At 37.7% G+C, this 20,432-nt stretch overlaps 1 protein-coding gene and 1 long non-coding RNA gene across 3 annotated transcripts in view; one reads left to right on the plus strand and one right to left on the minus strand.

The window, feature by feature from the left end:
• Positions 1-8,289, minus strand: part of LOC116723025 (FERM and PDZ domain-containing protein 4) — a 40,574-nt gene extending 32,285 nt beyond the window's left edge. The window contains exon 1 of one of the 2 annotated variants that reach the window (XM_032567539.1): positions 7,786-8,217. In XM_032567539.1, the coding sequence (XP_032423430.1) occupies positions 7,786-7,826 (41 nt within the window). In that variant the 5' untranslated portion in view covers positions 7,827-8,217. Of the gene's footprint in view, positions 1-7,785 lie in introns of both variants that reach the window. The other variant, XM_032567542.1, reaches the window with a different exon arrangement.
• On the plus strand, positions 723-7,212 carry LOC116723028 (uncharacterized). The gene is made up of 4 exons (XR_004339889.1): positions 723-891; positions 3,883-3,962; positions 4,890-5,041; positions 5,314-7,212. It is a non-coding gene; the product is annotated as an uncharacterized LOC116723028 (long non-coding RNA).
• Positions 8,290-20,432: the final 12,143 nt, after the last annotated feature.

Consider the following 20,432-nt stretch of genomic DNA (forward strand, 5'->3'; position numbering starts at 1 on the left):
TCTTCATTCATCTGATGCAAACTCTTGCTTTAAAGAAAAAAAAATGTAATTGGAAAACCTGGGATATGCTGGAACTCCAGTATCACGGTTCTCACCGAGTTTCAAAATAACAGACTGAGGCTCAAGAAAATGTTATTTTATAAAACAATCATCTTCATCTATAGATGAAGATGATTGATCCAGCATAAACCATATATGGTTTATGCTGGATCCCATCCACATGGTCTAGCCTAATCCTTTTGGAAAAACAGGTTCTGATCTCAGATGAGAAAAGGTTTGAGCTACTGAAAGTAGGACTTCAGACTGCCTCAACCATCAAAAACGTTGTTGAATCTTACACATGGTTGGGTGTTCGGACTTTAGAGTGGACTCTAACACACACTAAACTGGTTCTGCAATTAATAAGTACAGTTAATTGTAATCATAATGAATGATCCCAACCTCAGCTCCATTAAAAACACATAATTCATAGTGTTGTAGTACTCGAGACCGGTCTCGTCTCGGACTCAGGATTTTATTTCAAGACCAGTCAAGACCACAACTGTGGAAATATCATTAAATTGTGAGAAAATTGTCCAGTTTATTTGTCAACATCCTTTTTTTCACTAAATGCAAAACATACCGATTTAAATCCGAGCAATAACGCGACTTACTAATGACGTGTTTCTGTTATGAGCCACCCACCGCCTTCCCCTTTAAGTCGCACACTGAGACAGTGTGCAGTTTGTCTCGGAGCGGGAGAAGACGCCTATCTAAACGTCGGTAATAAATTTACCTACATAAATCATAAGAAAGCATATGACGACACGTGAATTCAGCAGCGCTTCGCTTTCAGAGACGGTGGGGAGTACGTCCAACTTTTAGCGTCACTTTGAGGAAGCTCAAACAAAGGTAAGCTATGCTGAAGTGAAGTTAGCAAAGCTAGCTGTGCAGTGACAAAATGTGGCGTTTGCGATGAAATAAAGCTATCATTTACTGCGCTTACTGTGCGGAGGTGATGACTGACATGTTGCACATGTGTGCGACAACGCTGTGACCAAAGTCTTCAATATAGTGATGTGACATTCACGAACGAGCCGATTCTTCTGAACGGCTCTTTATTATGAACCATAGGACTGGAGTCTCACTGAGGACAGTTCTTTGTTTTTGTAATGCTCCTCGCACACTGCAGTGGTTATTATTATTCTATTATGTTAAATATATATGTTTATTTAATTATCAAATAAATAAAATACAAGAATGTAAGATAATGCACAGCGCATGCTCATTGCTCTGATTATTTTCGTCACCTGTCACCTGCTGCTACCTGCCTTCATGCAACAGAACAGTCACGGTGTGCTCCAGTATTCATTGTTGACTATTTACCGATTGTGCATTGTCATGATTGCTTATGTTCAATGGTGTAGAGTACAGTGGTGGTTTCTGACATAGGCAATATGAGCAACCACCCAGGGCGTTATCTTGTTAGGGGCGACATGAAACCTCTGCAGATTGTGACTCAGAGACAGAAGCAAAGCAGAACAAAGAAGAGTTTGAATTGATAATTATAATTTATTTCAGCTCCAAGCATTTAATATCTAGGTGTTTTTAGGAGAATGTGGATTTTTCAGATCAATTTGAGAAGCAGTTTTTATCATATTTCACATTTTATTGTGTTGTGTAGAACACGTCTTGACTCGGTCTCGACTTCCCTCGGTCTTGGTCTAGACTTGGTCTAGGATTAAGTGGTCTTGACTACAACAAAGCCTGGTCAATGCCAAGAAACCAATTGGGATAAATGAGAAATTTCTCATAGAAAAAAATGGTCATATATCTAGACAGAACTTTGCCACAACCTTGTTTTAGACCATGTGTAGGTAAGAGGAAATTCACAATAAGGCACAGTTTTTCAAATTTTCTACAGTTTATTGAAGTTAAATGTTGTATTTTCATGCCTATCAAAAACCGGATGGTTCAAATTAAACATTAAAAGCCAAAAATGAATGTGCCCTTCATCCAAGTAAACTTCTGACAGTAGTACTCGCACAGTTTCATTGGTAGTTTTTTGTAAATAGTAGTAGACACAATGAGTCATTAAATATGAATGTCTTCAATCACCTAATGGTGTGAGTAAGATTTGTCACTCTATTGCAAGCCCAGGAAATATCTTTTAAGCTCACTGAAGAATAAAGATATGTTTTGCTCTCTTGTGTAATAGGAAATGTTGCAAATATGACTTATGATGCCTTGAAGAGAGCGTGAGAGTTTTTTTCTTTTCTTTTTTTTTTTTTTTGCCAGTGGTGTTGCAATAAACAGACATGTATGCAGAGACAGGCTGCTAATGGGATTCTGTCTGAATATGAAATCTGTAGAGACAGAAATGAGCATCTTATGGGAAGAAATTGAGGCAATGTGCAGAGCAGGGCTGCAGATGTAGAGGAACATTTTTGATTAAAAGATTTCTCCTTCTGCTTCTCATCTTGAAGGCACATAAGACACAGTCTTTTGTTTCAGAGCTCATCTGCCCTCTGCTTGACTTCACCAACCACCAACATGGCTTTAAGCCTTTGGCCAATATAGCAGCATGGCAGAAAAACAGTCAAATCTGTTATTTACATCCTGCTATTGAAATGTTGCTGTGAATGCTATGACTGCTAGAGAAGTCACGTATGATGCTGTAGCTACAGTAGACAACTCAGTTTTCTCCTGCTGTTTATATGCCTAGTGTGAGTAAGCGTGCCATGTTGTCTGTTTTTTTTGTTTTTCTTTTACTGGAGCCAAGTGGAAGAAAAGGCTGTTCCTTGCTGATATGCAACAAAATCCTTATGATAGGAATTATACAACAAGAACACATCAATACAAGCACAAGAAATGGAGCTAGCACTGTTTTGCCTTATAGATTATTACTATGCGAATCTTCTGCACACCAACATTCACTTTAAAATTAGGGTGTCTATCTTCCCTAATATTCCAACAGAATCTTACATTGCTGAGTTAGTCTTTGGTAAAGCTCAGACATTGTTGCTATGGGCAACCACACTACCCTGAACATCTTTGTTTCTCTATTTCCCTCTCTCTCATTCACTGACTCACTCACTCATGTATATATGTGTATATATATATGTGTATATATATGTATATACATACATATACTGTATATATAACAGGTTAATCTGCTCTATGGTGGAAATAAAACAGCATCTGGGAATCTGGGAAGCAGCCCACCCGCTACGATTCACTACAGTGAGCGAGGAAATCAGTCTCCTGCTGGTTTCAGCTTACTTGACAAACATCCAAAACCTGCCATTGTATAAAGGAGTTACTGTTGTGGGATGCAACCATGGCTTTCTTTGCGCTGTACGATATCACCAACACACAAGTATTCAGCCGAGTAATGAAACTTCCATTTCTTAATAAGTGCTGTTGTTAATAAAACGATGAACATATTGGTCACATTTTCTGACTTCATGTCATTTTAATTGAATTTTGTTGTGACTGTCACAACAAGATGTGCATATTTGTGAAGTGAAATGAAAATGAAACATGGTTTCCAAAGAAAAATACACAAATAGAAATCTCACAAGTATGAGATGTCTCATATTGTTTAAGTTGTTTGTTCTTACGTACTGTTGTTTTTCGCTGTAAATTGCAAATAGATCTGTTTCTTTTAATAATTACTTTTTTCTTGCCACACTTCATCAAAGGTGACATATGTAGATATGTGCATGAATAAGACTATTTACTAATAAGGTGGCCTCCTAAAGCAGGTTGGTTGGTAGATTTTATTTAGATGTAGTAAATGCTTTCATATTTAGTTGGGAAATACATATGCAGCAGCACTTAAACCTAAGGGCAACTAACAGAATTCAATTAACCTAACAGTTGTTGTGTTTTTGGCTGTAGGAATAAACCGGAGTACCTGGAGAGAACCCATGCATGCATGACAAGAAGATGCAAGCTGTATGCAGAAGGACCCCATCGCTGTAAGGCAACAGAGCTACCAACTGTACCACAGGGGAGCCCCAAAATCTTGGTATAATGTAAAGCATCCACCTTTGCAAAGAACTAGATTTTAAGCTGTAAAAGTAGATCTAATTTCCTTGCTTAAAGTGTGGGTCTTTTCTGCTCTCCAAGTAAAACATTAACCAATCACAGCAGCAAATGTTTCCTGTAGCAGCTGACATGGATTCTCCTGCACCTTTTTGTGTTGCACTCTAGCTTTTATGTTAAAAGCTCCAAAGGACAGAACAAAATTAATACTTGCGACCTCATTCCCCTGCCAGTTGGCTCCTGTTTCTGACCCACAGCCATTTCTGAGCCTCTCGTCCCTACAAGCTTGTGATTTTATCGGCTATATATATATGAAAGATCTTTTTGTTTTTTGTTGTGCTCTGATGAGCATGGACGCTAATCAATTTCGGTCCAGACCAATGATTTTCTATGTTGAAAGTATTCTGCCAAAACATGTTGAACAATGGATGAAATAATAGATGTTACTTAAGAAACAGAGCTTGGAGGAAAGCAAATAAGCAGCTCCAACAGAAAGTGACACAGTATAAATTATTTTCTTCCAATTAAGATTTCTGTGTTTATAAAAGGTGATATTATGTACTTTAAGGGGACATTGTGTCATTTTATAGCACACTCAAGTAACTATGTTAACTTCAGCTGTTATAAAATGCTGTATATACAGTATATAAATCAAACATAAATTAAATTTGACACCTTTGTCTCTTTAAGAAGCTCCTGCTCTTTCCAACACATAGCCTTTAGCATGTCAACAAAACATGCTTCTCATTATGCCGTTTACAATCGTTCTTTGGAGCTTTTGACAGAGAAGTAGTTTATATGACAAGCCCAGCAGATGTGCAGTTCCTCCAGATGTTTGCTAATTGCTTTTGCTACTCTAGAGGAGCTGAGTGGGTGAGGAGCTAGCCAGCGATGCTTTGTGAGACAGAGGTTTGGTTGGGGCCTTCAGATCAGAGGAGGAGCTATGTGGAAATAGCTGCAGCAGAAGATTTAAGTATTCCTCCACCATGAAAGGATCAAAGCAACACTGCAGGTATGTTTTTGATAGGTGACTAATGTTATAAATTGATATAAAGCTGAATGTACATTATGTTAACATCAAGACTTTGTACGTCTCATCATATAAATCTTACTAAATCTTGTTTACAACACATTTTATTTTGCGTGGATATTGTTAATATCTAAATTACTCAATTATAACCCAGACAAACTTATAAATAATGAACACAAATAATAAATAAAATATTTTTATAATTTTCTGGGAAATATTATGCTGAGGCCTGTTTTTGTTTGTATCCCTTTCAGACTCATCACGTCTGACATTTTGAACAGACAGGATAAACAGGGCATCATTTTCTTTATTTTTGTCATTGTGGAAGTGCTACTTTAAGGTAAAAATCTTTATCTATGTTGTTTGGGGTATGCCAACCCATGAGAATGTTATTCCAAAGGACATGCAATAACAGTTTTTCTGACAAAAATGGTGATGTAATAACTGATCAATCAAAAAATTAGGAACTAAAGAAGATTTATTAACAGCAGCCTCATCTGTGACTTGGGACTGCACAACCTATTCCTGTTGCTATCCATGCTGTTAAAGTGTGCTCAGTTAAAGGTGCTACTGCACAGCCTCAGTTTCAAAGTACAACGTATTTCATGCTTACTCACTCGCAGCTGGCTGCCTGACCAGCAGCTGGCAAAAGCGCGTCCAGGAGTAGCTAATAAAAATAAAAGTCTACTGGTGATAGGTTTATTCAGGTAAGATAAAGAAGTTCAGGCAAAAACCTTTTTTTCTTTTATATGCTTTATGCATGAGGAAGAAGCTATTATTGACTAATTCTCCATGAATTTCTCCCTGTGGAATAATAAAGTTTTTTTTTTTCATTTGATTAATCCTTCAGAGTTCAGCAATCCTTGTAATTGGAAGATAATTGACAATATCGGCATAGATTTGTGAGGCTGATGCTCATTACTGCGTCCGTGCTGCTGTTGCTGCCAAACCATTCCAAACACCCACAGAACACATCAAAAGAGCGAAGGTACTTAGTGGTAGTCCCACGTTATAAAGCACCTTGAATTGCCTTGTCGCTGAAATGTGCTACACAAATGAACTTGCCTTGAATTTTGATGCAAGAAACTGCACCATTGAAATGCTGTCAGGATTTCACCACAATGTGAGAAATGCTCATTTATGCTTCTTGTTTCTGAAAAGCTGGACATCTAGGGGAGTTGAAGGCAGGGAGAAGGCTTCATGTCTAATAGCTCTTTATACATGAAGTGGCTTTCCACACTTAACATAGCAAGCTATCGTTGTGTGTTAAATTCTTACCGCCAGCTCAGAATGTGAAAAACAAAACATAAAATGTGTAAATGTAGCTGAGCTAACTCATGATCAGAGACAATAGTGCATGGCATTATTAACTGTAACAGGAAGTAGTGACGTTGGTGCTCCACTTGGAGCCACCTAATGCACGCCGTCACAGAGGGAGACCAACAACAATGCTATCCTACCATAGTATATTTCCATTTCTGTAGTGATTGGCAGTAATTGTACAAAAAGAGCAACAATATTGTTCTTATTTACATATTCTTGGCCTCAGAAAAGCAAGAACATTGTGTTGATGACTCATACGTGAGATTGTGTTCCAAATGGCCATTCCTGTATCATAAAATTTCTGTGTCACATTCAGCATCTTGTATTAATGATCAGCTGTTCTCTCCATCAGTGGTCTGTGATGTTTTTGAAGGAGGCTAATCCCCAGGCAGGATTAATGTCCAATGGCAGACCCATGGGCTCATAAAGTGAGTTGTCGCTCCTCACAATGAAAACACCTATTCCTCCAAGCCCTATTCATTTATTTTTTCCACTTTTCTCACACACCAGATATACTAAATGAAATATATTTAAGAAGAAAATAGTGTAAAATGTGTTTTCCTTCTTTATGATCCTCTGTAGCAAAAAATAAGTGTGATTTTTCAGCCACTTGTTATGTATTAAATACATCTGATGAGCTAAATTTGATCATGCTGAATTATTAAATGTAAGGGCGAGCATAATGAATTGCATCTCCATTTCCTTAATGATCATTTCCCATGGGACATTGACTTAAGCATTTAACCATTTGAAACAACCTCAGTTCATTTTTCCTCTAATACTTCAATGTTTTTATGGCCCTGAAAGCATTGGGGTTCCCACACAAATTGAAAAAGTCAGTAAAAGTATGGAATTAGCTTTGAGTCTTTCCCAGATCTGAATCTGAATGGAAAAATAATACAGAATATGGAAAGATAATTGTATTTCCAGATTTTATTTTCTATGCCATTATTTAAAATTTAAATCAATCCATCCATCCATCTTTGTTCATAATTTAAAACTGAGCTAATAGGGAACTAAAAACTTTGGAAATTAGATTTTTTTTAAAGTAAATTTATGAACATGGAAAATAGGAATCCTGAGCACTTATGCAGAAAAACAGTAATTAATTGCTGGATGAGAAATTTATGAACTTGGATGCACACAGTTTAGAACAAATGAATCATCCTAGCTTTTAGCATCCGCCCCCACTGCCATCCACCTCGCTTTCTCATTCATTCCCCATCATACATGACTGCACAACTTGCTACCTCAAAAGATTATTAACTCAGCATTTCCAAGGCAGCGGCTCAACATGTGAATCCTGTGTGGCTCTTTACAGCAACACCTCTGAAACGCATGAACACGATTTCCAGTAAACGCACATTTACAGTCCGCTTAGTATATATGACAGCCGAACTCACCCGGAAAGCTTTGGCATCTTGACAAAGCTGAACACATCCATGTGTGCTGCAGACTGCAATCAACCTACACATGCAAAATTAACTTCACTCCGGCACCATTGTAATGCATTGTTTATCGCCAGTAAATAACGCAAAGGGGAAGAAAAATAAAAGTAAGGCTTCCAGAAGTCAGGTGTAGAGATTAGTCGTTTTCTCTGAGCCTCTGCATGGCTGAGTGATTGCTGTGTCCTCGCCTCAGCAGCACAAATCCACATCCCATGGAAAAGGATCTGGCAGCGCAGCTTCCCCCGGTTACATCCTTCAAAGCATGTCTCTGTTAGCTGTGCTAAGCCACCTTCATTTAATTTCCATCGCAGTGGAATGATGTGCGGGAGCCGCACCGTAACAACAGCTTTGGAGGGAGGCACAGAGAGAGCCTGAGCGAAAGGAAAGGGAGGGGGGTCGGCGATGTTGGTGGGAGATGAAAGTGGAGGGGAGAGAAACAAGAATGTGAGAGCTTGTTAAGCCCGTGTGTCTACAGGAGGCACAATATTTGCAAATAAGGGGTGCTGCCTGTGTCCAGGAATTCCCCCTCCCCAAAGCATGCTTGGATAATATCTCAGACATTTAGTGTTTTGCCCGGAAGAGCGAAAATTTTGAAAAAAAGGAGCCAGATGGATGAGATGGCACATACGCACAGTTCCCGTAAAACAACACAGGAGCAACAAGAGCAGCTGTTGCGTTATGAGGACCTAATGGACCCCCTCCCCAGCTGAGGTCTCTGCCTCACAGCTGCACGTCACACTGCCTGTACTGCACAGCACATTTGTTTTGACCTTTCAATGTAGTTCAACTGCTAAATGCTCACTCTCAGTGCACACGAGGAGCATCCAAACCTTTCGGCATCGCATCTGACGCAAACTCAGAGCAAGTAAAATGCTACCAAAACAAAAGGGGAAGTAGGGGAAGTATTAAAGTTTTTTTTTCTCTAAAACTTTCATTGTCTCAGTAAAAAAATTATCGTAGTGAAACGAAAATATAGTTTGGTTTTAACAATCCTGTATCTAAGCCCCCTGAATCAGTGTGTACATCTTTCCATGCAATTGCAGCTACATTTCTTTTTGACTATATTTGAACAGCTAGCTTTGTCCATCAAGAGACTGAACATTTTGTTCAATATTATTTGCAAAATAATTCAAGTTGAGTGAGAATTTATGGATTTTGAACATGCATTTTTTAAGTTTTACCAGAAATTATGAGTTGTATTTAGGTCTGGACTGAAGCATGCTGCTTTAATTTAAACTAGCCCAGTGTAGCTGTAGCTGCTTAGGGTCACTGTCCTGATGAAGGCAAACTTCTTCTCTCAGTTTCCATTATTTTCTCCATAAGATTGCCCTCCATCCATCTTCCCACCAATTCTGAGCACCGTCCCTGTCACTGCTGAGGGAAAGGATCCCCACTGAATGATGCTGCCACCACCAAATATTACTTTCAAGTAATATGTAGTGTTAATTTTGCATGTTTACAGTTCTTTTAGAAAGCTGTGAGAAATAGAAAAAAAAATTCCTCTGAAGAAAGTCACACTATAAGCCTCTTACTCTTTAGAGATTCCTTCTAGAGCCATACTTTTAATGCTGTGGGAGTCTTGGCATCAGCGGAGAACTTAATCTTTCATGTTTCTTTAATGTTTTCTTGCCAAGTGTCTGTCTGCAAAAGGCCTTTTCAGTACTTGATTGGCAGAGACAGTTTTTATTAACATAGAAAGTTTTTTTTTTACCTTGTTTTGTCAGTGATTTAAACAATTTGCTTCTTTCTCTATAAACTGTAGTGTTTGGTAAATGTATTTGACTGGAGAAATGGGCGTGGATGGTGAACACACTAATGAGGTGCACATTATTCTTTATTAAGGCTTAATAATTAGATTGTTAGTTTGTTCATAATTATTTGCCTTGATGCTATGCTCACTTTCGGCTGATGAAAACATAGATGATGCCAAAGAAGATACTGAAAAAAAAAAAAAAAAGATCTAATAGAGCATCTGAAAGCGATCCACGCTATGCTATACCTCTTTATTTATTTATTTTTAAATAAATGAAGGCATGTCCAATATCAAATGCTTATTACTTGGAAATTGAAGCAATAACTGAGAAAACAGTACAGATCAGTCCCACCATCAAATGAAGAATGCCCTAAGGAGTGGGAACTACCCTTCATAAATTAAACAGCACAGATCCGTCCTCTTTCAAAAAAAAAAAACCCACAAAAAAAGACACAGAGAGCCACTTAACCTCGTGCTTGAAGTTAAATGTTTTGTACTTGTTCATGTGTCTATGACAGTTTGGATAAAATGAGTGTTTCATAGTAGTCAAATAACTTCCTTTGTGATCCAAAGAGGAGCGAAACACACAGTCAGACAACATGACATCAAACACATTCTATAAAGCAATTTCCTCCAGCTGTCAAATGGCTTGTTAGAACTGAGCCAATTGCCAAAAAGAGACTTTGATTATAAGACTGTAAAATCAAGATGGTTGAGAAATGTTCAAAATCAGTTTGAAACTCAGTTCAAAGCACTACACAGAAAGGAACAGTTTAATCAGTAAAAACGTTACCTGATGGCAGAAAGGATTAAAAATGTTTGTCTTCTAGGGGGAAATTCCAAGTAGAAACAGTGAAAGCTCACAGAGGTGCTTAGCACCGAATTTATGCTAAAATGCCACAACATGTAAGAATCTGGAGAGTGACTCAATGTGCCTTTGCTGAGAGTGATACACAGCATAAAGAAGGTTGTCACTTCCACTCAGAGTCAAGCTTGGATTTGTTTGCAGTCATAGAAAAAGATGCAGATTGGTGGTGGAACATTGTGATGTGAGTTGATGCAATTATTTTTAAAAATCAGTTTGAGACATTATGTTAATAACATTCGAAAACCACGCACATTGCAAATTCGTCATGCCTTTAAGGAATATTGGAAGCAGGTCATTGAACATGTTTTTTATTTCTCCACTTTTTAGAGAATCCTTCATGTCTTCTGTTCATTCCTAAAATACATGTTCCAACGCAACGGCAGTGTCCAATGGCAGCAGGATTGAGAGATTCAGCATTTTCTGGACTGTTAGGTTTGTCTGTTTGGGACTGCGGCCCAGAGGCCTTCATGAGTGGCAGAGGATATTAGGGTCAGACAGAAGCGTGATCTAAGGCGACTATGGCTGAAGCTTTGACCGATAAAACCCTGCTGTCCTGCTGATACCATTTTTTTTTCTGAGCTCCTTTTAAAACAGCTGATTTTAGACATTCTGCGACACTTGGTTATTTAAACTCAGCAGTGCTTAAATTTTTGCAAACGCTGCTTTTGGATCACATTGCTTACCTTACAACATAATAAAGACATGCTAACCATTGGCATAATGGCTACTGGGAAAGTGCTGCTAAAGAACAGCAGAAAAAACAATTAAAACAATTACAAAAACAGACTGAGATTGTATTTTCAAATACATTATCTTGAATACAATATCTGGGAAAAGTATTGACCTCCTTTTTAATATATTTTCCCACTGTTGTTGTTAGGATTTTATGTAAAAGATTAATACAAATGAGTTCTCGGAAGTGAAGTGGAAGGAATATTATACAGTGAATATTTATAGTGCAAAGTGAATCAGTACTTTATAGAACCAGCTTTATACATCTGGAGACACATCTGTGACATCAATTTTAAAGTCTTGTCTCAGATTCCCAAATATCTTTAGGCCTAGACTTTGACTGGGCCATTTAAGCACCTGAACATGTTTAGATTTACAGAAAACCATTCCTTTGTAGTTCTGGCTGTATTTTTATCTGTTCTGTCCTTCTGGAAGGGCAACCAGCTGAAAGTCTTTTTACAATCTCCTGTAGGTTTTCCTGCCTTATCTGTAGCTCCGTCTTTACATCAACTCTGACTACCTTCCCTTTTTTATCAAAGGAAACAGATACCCATAGCATGGTGCTGCTACCTCCTTGTTTTACAAAGGTGGTTCAGGTTCAGGTTTATGTCCAGTTTTCTGCCACACATACATTTTTGTATGTAAGGCAAAAACTTGTCCTACTTGACATGGCATGTGGAAAACTACAAAATTGGTTTATAAGGGCACCACTAATAGAGTTGTGTATTTGTAGAAGTCCTACAGACTTACCATGGACCTCTTGGTTGATTCTCTAACCATAGTGTGGCTTGTCAGCACAACTGAACAGCCATGTTTTGATGGGCTGCAGATGGGTCCTTAGTTTTTGTAACCTAACCCTGCTTTAAGTTCCTCCACAGCTTAATCCCTGACCTTTCCGCTGTCTTCCTTTGTCTTTATGAGAATGTTTGGTCATTAATGTTCTTCTGAGGTGAATCCTGATAACAATTGGTAGCACTATATTTTATTTAGGGTATCAGAGTAAAGGGGACTAAATACAAATGCAAACCTTTTTTCAGATTTTTAGTATGAAAAAGTATTTTTTGCAGAGTACTGCAAAAAATGCAGACCTGATTCCCCAAGGGGTTTTATGTTTTTGTGTGTTTGCGAACCTCAGCCCTTCACCTATCCTGTCTCAGTGTGACACTAATTATGCTGAAGCTGTGGCTGATTTACTCAGTGAATTAAACTGCTTTTAGGGCAGAATTTTTATATAAACAGAGGTATGATTAATTGGGATAAGAAGTCAAGTTACCTGCTATGCTCTGAGCAGATTATGGATTTTTAATTTACGTTTTACCAGACCTGCTGATAACATTCACTGCACTAGTGGCAGGCAGCAGCTCATTATGGGAGAAGCTAATAAAACCTTGTAATGAGGACACAATGGTTGACACTGTAGCAACTGTGTGTTTGGATGACCCAAGAGTTATAAAATATGCCAGTGGTTATTGGGCGCTCATGTTTGCTACATTTGTCCATGTAAACTACCAAACACTTCCAGTAGGTATTAAAGTAAGAAATACGTCGCTGTCTGTAAACGATGCTTCATGACTTTTTCCCATTTTCTCAGATTACAACAACAAATTTGTTTTTGTCTTAGGCAGTCTATGTGATATCCCAACACAAAGTAGTGCATAACTGAAAGCATGAAAACTGCTCCATAACTTCAATTTATTTTTAAAATTTCAAAATACTCCTAAGCAAAACCCAGTACAACTAATTCCCTTCAGTTGTCCCCAAATAACTGAACAGTGTTAATCTAATTATAAATTAAGTCATTCTGTGAAACCCTCAAAGATTTGCTAGAGAACAGTAATGAACAAAAATAATTATGATGACCAAGAAACACAGTAGACAGGTTGTGTATTGTACAACTCATTTTCTGATAATATAACAAATATACCACAACCAAAAGGTTTTCAACCAATTAAGAAGCCATCATAGGTCACATTTTCAATGAGTTTTAAGCTGTGTAGAGGAAAGTATACATGTGGAAGCATGTGTTCTGCAAAGCACAATGTGTGGTGGAAATCTATCACTGTACGTCATCCTTTACACTCAATACCGAAAGGGAAGCATTGTGGTGGCAGCATCATACTGTGGGTGGGAATAATTGCTTCAACATTAGAGATCTCGGGGGAAAAAGGTGGGAGCTAAATGCCAGGTAATCCTGGAAAATTTTTTTTAAGGGAAGCAAATGACTTGAGATTGAGGCAGATTTTCGCCTTAGTCTGTTAAAGAAAATTAGGGTACAAAGATAGGAACCTTTATTGCTGTCCAGTCGTAACCACTGAACCTACATCAAAATTAGTGACACCAATTAAGTATATGAAAGTTGTCCATCTAATTTGTACTGATACACCTACAGCAATCCTTCTCCTGTTTAGCCAAAAAACATTGGCAATGACTTGCAAAAGGAATGTCAAATATTGATCCTTAAGCCAGCCAAAATGTTTGAGTTATTCTGGACCATTTATATCTCTTTATTTTTGGAGAACTATATTCAATGATAATAGTCTCCGTAAGTGATTTTAAGTCAATGACATGATTTCTGCCACAGAACCATAACTGTCTTTACTGTGGCACTGCCTGAGGCCTGTCACGAACATGGCCATCACTATAGGTTTTTGTTTCATTCTTTGTGAATAGAGATATTGTGGGTTCTCTTTGTCTTTTAAATGCTCATCCTATCAGGCATTAAATACTTATTGTCCTTTCGGTCCTGGCATTTAGTTCTTGTTTCAAGTTAACTCTATATTTCCAAAACACAGTGTTGCCACAGTCTAATATTAGAAATATTGAGTGGCCAGTGTATTTGCAACTCAATATGGATGAGAGTCCTGCGTCACAGTTGGACGATGAGTGAGGAAAACAATGTCACTGTTCAATTTCTGAATGCTTATTGATGGATTGCTAGTTTTTTGCTATTAAACGTCTGGTTGGGGTGTCTAACATCAAAGTCATAAAAAGTTGTGCTGCATGACCGGGCACTGCATAATCATATAACCCTGTGTAGAAAGTTTTCAAGATTGCTGAATGCTTAAATAGTTTTCAACCTCACTAACCATACAAAACAACTTTGTTGCTAAATTGAAATAAAACATGGCTGGAATGGAGTTGTTCAAAAGAATTATAACAAAATTTGTGATCCACAATAGAGTGGCATTAATTGGTATCTGCCGAATATGTAAACAATATTGCTAAATATGGGCTATCGGACTTAACAGCAATATTAACATTAGATCACTAGTTTTTATATTGGTATATATATTTTTTGCATTTATAAAATTAGTTAATGAAGTTACAATAAATAAGGTAAATCCTAAAGAGCTTCCTGAGGCAAGCAGAAGAAAAAATGAATTGGAGCAAGGATTAAAAGTAGCCATTCTGCTGTACAACAAATAGTCTATCAGTACAGGACATTCAAAACATTCCCCAAGTGAAGGTGTGTGCCTTCATAATCAGCAAGATACTGCACAAGTTTAACTTTCATGGTAGGTGTGAAAGGAGTTAGCTTTTGTTCCAAAAAAAGTTTAAAGACCAAATTGAAATTTGCCAAAGAGAAAGATAAGTCTAAAATTTTATTATTACAATACCAGAACATAGGGAATGTTTGGCACAAATAGCTTTACTTGATAAATAACCTCATAGCAACTATGATGTACATAACTGAAAAGGATACACAGAAGACAGAACCATGTATCAAAATCCTAAGTCCATCTTTGAAAAATATTACCATAAGTAGATCCTCCAATATGACAATGATCCAAAATGACCACCTAAAATACCCACCTAGGACGGACTGACAATTAACAAATAGGTCAAATAAAAGCCCGGCTTTTGATCTAAATGAGATGTTGAGGAGTCGCTCAAGTTAGGCTGAACATGCAAGATGTTCTTGCTCACAGCTGCAAGTGAGGTATGTGGCAAACTTTCTTCAGGCCAATGTCAGAGAGTAGATATCTACATAATGCGTCTCACTGGAGTTGTTTCAACTAGAGATAAATTTGCAATTGTGAGATATTTTTGTTGATGTATTAGTTTGAAGAATAAAATAAAGTATAATTGCTTGTTTATCAGCAATTTGATATCTTTCCTTTCCAGAGATTAAAAAGACTAGATATCAAATTGAGCGTCTGAATAATTGTTGGGGGATCGTAATTGTTTTCACATCATCATATATACAGTACAGACCAAAAGTTTGGACACACCTTTCTAATTCAATGGGTTTTCTTTATTTTCATGACTATTTATAAGGCAAGAAATCCCACTTATTAACCTGACAGGGCACACCTATGAAGTGAAAACCATTTCAGGTGACTACCTCTTGAAGCTCATCAAGAAAATGCAGAGTGTGTGCAAAGCAGTAATCACAGCAAAAGGTTGCTACTTTGAAGAAACTAGAATATAAGGGGTATTTTCAGTTGTTTTACACTTTTTTGTTTAGTGCATATTTCCACATGTGTTATTCATAGTTTTGATGCCTTCAGTGTGAATCTACAATGTCAATAGTCATGAAAATAAAGGAAACTCATTGAATTAAAAGGTGTGTCCAAACATTTGGTCTGTACTGTATGTCAAAGCACTGTTATATTCAAGAGCTTTCTGTGGACAAAAAAAAAGATAACTATTACAAAATCCCAAATCTTTTTTAAATCTATATCTTAAGACTTGAATTCCATACACTTTCATATTAGAAGATATAATACTCATAAATAATAATTTTTGATTCAGCCCAGAATTCAACAGAGAACTCTCTACTTACAGAATGACTGTAATAATGCCAAGATCGCTGTCAACTGGGTCCATAGCTGGTGACAAGTTTGATCAAGTTTGATGGAGAACTTGTTTCAGTTTTTCCTGTCCGGGCCTTCTGAGCCTTCTTTACTGATGAGTGCTCATGTTCTTTCTTCCGTCTACAAAGTTTCTCATGGCTTGATTTTGACTCAATAGTCAACTGAGCCGCATCTGACTAAGCCAGTTATTATTACATGCAGCGGGGCCCGTCCAAGTGAGTGGCCAGTGCCCTGAGGGAGGAGACCGAGCTTGTCGCTCCTGCCTTGGTAATGAAATAACATCACATTCCGGGCCAGTGCATCAGAAAACACACAGAGAGATCAATGTGGAACAGCTGGACTTCAATGGCTGGCTGTGCTGGGGTAAGGCTATAAGCAAAGCTCTCACGGACATTCAGCCGTGGCGTTTTTCTACATCAACGCTTCTCTGGAGAGGCTTTGAAATGCACTTAAGTGGTGCCAGAACTAAGTAATACAAACATTATAAAATAATATCTGAAATATTTCCTTATCCAAACTACAAAGCGTTTTGAATATGCCATGTGTTTTATCATCCATAAGAGCTTAGAAATTAAGCTTTAGCCATAATCCAGGCTCTATCACTGTCTGCCTGCCAACTGTCACCCCTAACTGAGCCAGAACTAAATCCTATATAAACCACAGAATTAGGTCCATGTTACACAGTAGCCATCAGGTAGTTTATTTCTACTGTATTCTCAGGTAGATTTATTGTTTTACTGTATAACACAGCCACTGAGAAATCTTACATTTGAAGGTGTACCTATATGGCTCAGGAAATCAGGTGATTTTTTTTTCTCATTTTCACATCTCTTTTCACTTTAACCTACAGCTATTCTATTTTAACATCATGCTTGCTGACACTGGATAATACCATGCTGACTCTCATGCATGAATGGCATTCACAGTCCTCCATTAGTTATGAAGAGAGGCACGTGTCTGCTACTGGAAGCAAATGGAGCTGCTTGCATAACACATCCCATGCCAAGTACACAAAGCAACGTTTGACAAGTGAAAGTTTAGTTTGCAAATATAAGAGCAGTACAGCATGCAACATTCGGCTTCGCCACCCTGGTTTGAGCACCATGCCAAAAGCATGCACCGTTTCTGTTTGCATGTCCAGTAGCTAAGCACAGCCATATGGCCACAACAGAGTGCAGTGTGAGGTTAAAGCAGACCTTTCTGTGAGAGAAATACTGCTCATGAATCCATCCAATCATTTGGCCCAGTGCTCGCCCCTGGGCCAGAGAGCACACTGCATCGGTGGCCTGTTTTTCTGTGTCAGACAGGTCGCAACACGAGCGAGAACAGAGGATGTACAGAAAGCAATAATCATGCACTGTGTTTGCAGTTAAGAATCACATTAGGCATGCTGCCTCTGGGTTACAGCAGGCTTGATTTAAGAAGCGTTTCTATACTGGGTTGATTTAATGTGTTGTGCGCTGCTTGTGGGTGGATAGCTCATTTTAAGCTATTTAAGGTACTGTGCATCTTGAAAAATCCTTTCATTTACTGTTCCTTGGAAAAGCTAAATACACAGTTTAATTGATTTTTACATTTTGTTGCAGTACAATCACAGACTTAACTGTGTTTTATGTAGATTTTACATGATGGTCCATCATAAACCAGAACATAGCTATGAATTGGAATGAATATGATTTACAGTTAAACCAGTAGTTAACGTACATAGAGTAAAGACATGTATGTATTTTCTATTCTAATATTAAAAAAACCCAGACTGCCGTTTTCAAATGCAGACAGGAAGAAAGACCTTTTTTTTGGAGAGATGTGATTAGATTCATCTAGAAGAAACATTATTTGTAAGTAGCCCCCTTAGTTAATATTTTTATAACAATGTTTTTCTGTAAATGTGTCTGACTCTACCAGCTTTGTACCTCTAGAGCATGGATCGCCAAAATGTTCAGCAGGTTACTTTTGTATGGGCTTACATATAGCTGAAAGACAGAGATTTGCATTTATGATTAATTAGAAAAATATAACACAGAACAGATGAAACAAAATGTCCAAGCATTTTAAAGTTATGGTTAAAACAGTCAACATAAGCTCATTTTTAGTACATTACTGTGCTGGAAGTTACTTTTTCCTTACTTTATGAAGCAGAACAAACACTAGATTCAGTCATTTGCATAAAATGATGAGAGTCACTTCATGCAGAACAGGAAAATGCATATTAATCTAATAAGAGCAGCAGCTTGGCATATTCTGAGGCCTGCAGATGTATGTATTAAAAACTGCCAACCTAATTTCTTCCAGTACTACTTAGTATTACTTCCAGTTTGCTGTATTTGTCTAAAATATCAATCAGGACAATTATCACTCTTGCCATCAGAAGACTGCCTGGTTGATAATTACTCATGATTAATTAAGCAAGTTAAAAAGCTAAATAATGGATCTAGTAGTGCATTTTCATTTTCTCAATTAAATATCAGCCATCAGGACGGCTAACAAGCCAGGCATAAAAGCAAACTGTTAAGCGTACATATAGAAAAGTCAGGAAGCATAAAGAAGTCAATGAGATCTCAGGATATCACATTCTGCAAATCAGATAGCCACTCCTGTGTCAACATACTAAAGAAGCTCCTCCCTGCTGCCCTGGGAGGATAGGATTCACAGCATCCAGCAATTATCTGTAATGTGGGAGAAAAATCGATGCGCCCGTGGAAAGCTGCTATAGGTCACCAAGTCGGCGCTGTCACTTGCATCAGAAGCACTCTTCTGCTGCAGGCACAGCTCCAAGCCTCTCTGAGAACCTCTGCGGGAGCACGCCTCATTTCTAATGCCCTGGATTACGGCAATTATTAGCCTGACAATACGGAAGATAATTGCTTTTTCATATGGGATCATGCAAAATAGTGAAATATCACACATTTCACTCATCCATTATTACAGATGGAAGTACCACTTTAAATAAAAGCTGCGCCCACTTATTTGAGTTTAACTAAATTTTTTCAGTATCAGATGTTTAGTATGTTATCTTAATCTCTCCAATAGCATATATTAGACTTTGACAAAGGGTCTTTTGTTTTGTATTTAGTGAATGACATTATTCTTTTTTGTTGTTGCTATTTACAACATTTGGGGTGGATTGCTAAAATGACAAAACTCGAATTTCGTTTAAATATGAATTGCCAGAAAAAAAAAGAAACAATCCGAAAGTTGAATTAATATATGCATTGAAGAACAGAGTGAAGACAGATGATTTAATTTAGTTTTGGGTGTGAGCACCAAATTTACCAAATCCTCAAATTTCCTGTATAGAAGTATTAGGTACATTTGTGTAACATTTAATTTCAGTTCATCTGGATTTTTCAAATGTGTTCAATTCATGTTACTCTTTGTTTATATTCATTTTACAATGCAAGAAAGGATGTTGGAAATCACTTCTGGTCTAGAATTATTTGCTTCTAAAATACACCATGGGAAAGTTACAAAAGTTTCAAAATCACTCTAACTTCTTCTCTTTAAGTAGGTTTTACTCTTCTCGTGTCTTTCTAAAAAATAAAAAAAACAGAAGTGAAACAGTTGTTGGCTCACCTCTGCTCCTCGTGGTTCTGGTCCAAACACCTGGCAACACAACTTTCATTTTTATCTTTGTTTTCAGGCTCCATATCTTCTCTCTCAGGTAGCTAGGAGCTGATGAAAGGATGAGCTTTCGGTGTGCCCCTCTTTGTGGTTTAGAAGATACTGGCATCGCCACAAAGAGAGGGGCGGGGGTGCCTGCTTGAAAAGCGGATAGTCTGGTGTAAATTCTATTAAAGGCAAGAGGATATTGAGAAGGATGAAAAATCAATACCTCGTGACCAGTAATGTTTGAAAGATCAGGCTAAGAGGGAAAAGTGAGCCGGCAATAGCCAAAGCCCTGACTCAGAGGCCGCGTCTGCAAGTGGTTAATCAAGTGCTTCTCTGACATCCAGATTGCATTTTCTACTCACCATTACTCCCATTTTCATCCTTCACTGTAGAGAAGATGAGCTATCAAATGTAAGAGGCGGTAATCTGAGTAATAAAAACCAGCCCACCAATCTGATATAAATGCACTCTTCTCAGAGGATGCTTTGTTTTTATTTCTCAGTTTTCAAAACGCTAACGACTCTGTGTTTGACAAAAACGCATGAACCCCGAGGGTGTATGCATGTGAGGGTTACACATGATTGCGTTTCCCAGAATTTATGAGTCACTGTGGTAAAATTTTATTTTATAAATGCCTATTAATGTAAAGTTTGAACATATTCAATATATCTTTCCAAACTGCTGCAATTTTAGACAATAACATTGGTGTTTAATCACATTTACATAAAAAGTCATGCAACAGTTCAAGAGGTGCTGTTTAGCTCCGTTTTTATGGCCCTACGGGACAAATTCTCTGTCTCTTTAATGTACATTATTGATGGCT

The sequence above is a fragment of the Xiphophorus hellerii genome, chromosome 7, assembly GCF_003331165.1.
Source record: "Xiphophorus hellerii strain 12219 chromosome 7, Xiphophorus_hellerii-4.1, whole genome shotgun sequence".
Lineage (NCBI taxonomy): Eukaryota > Metazoa > Chordata > Actinopteri > Cyprinodontiformes > Poeciliidae > Xiphophorus > Xiphophorus hellerii.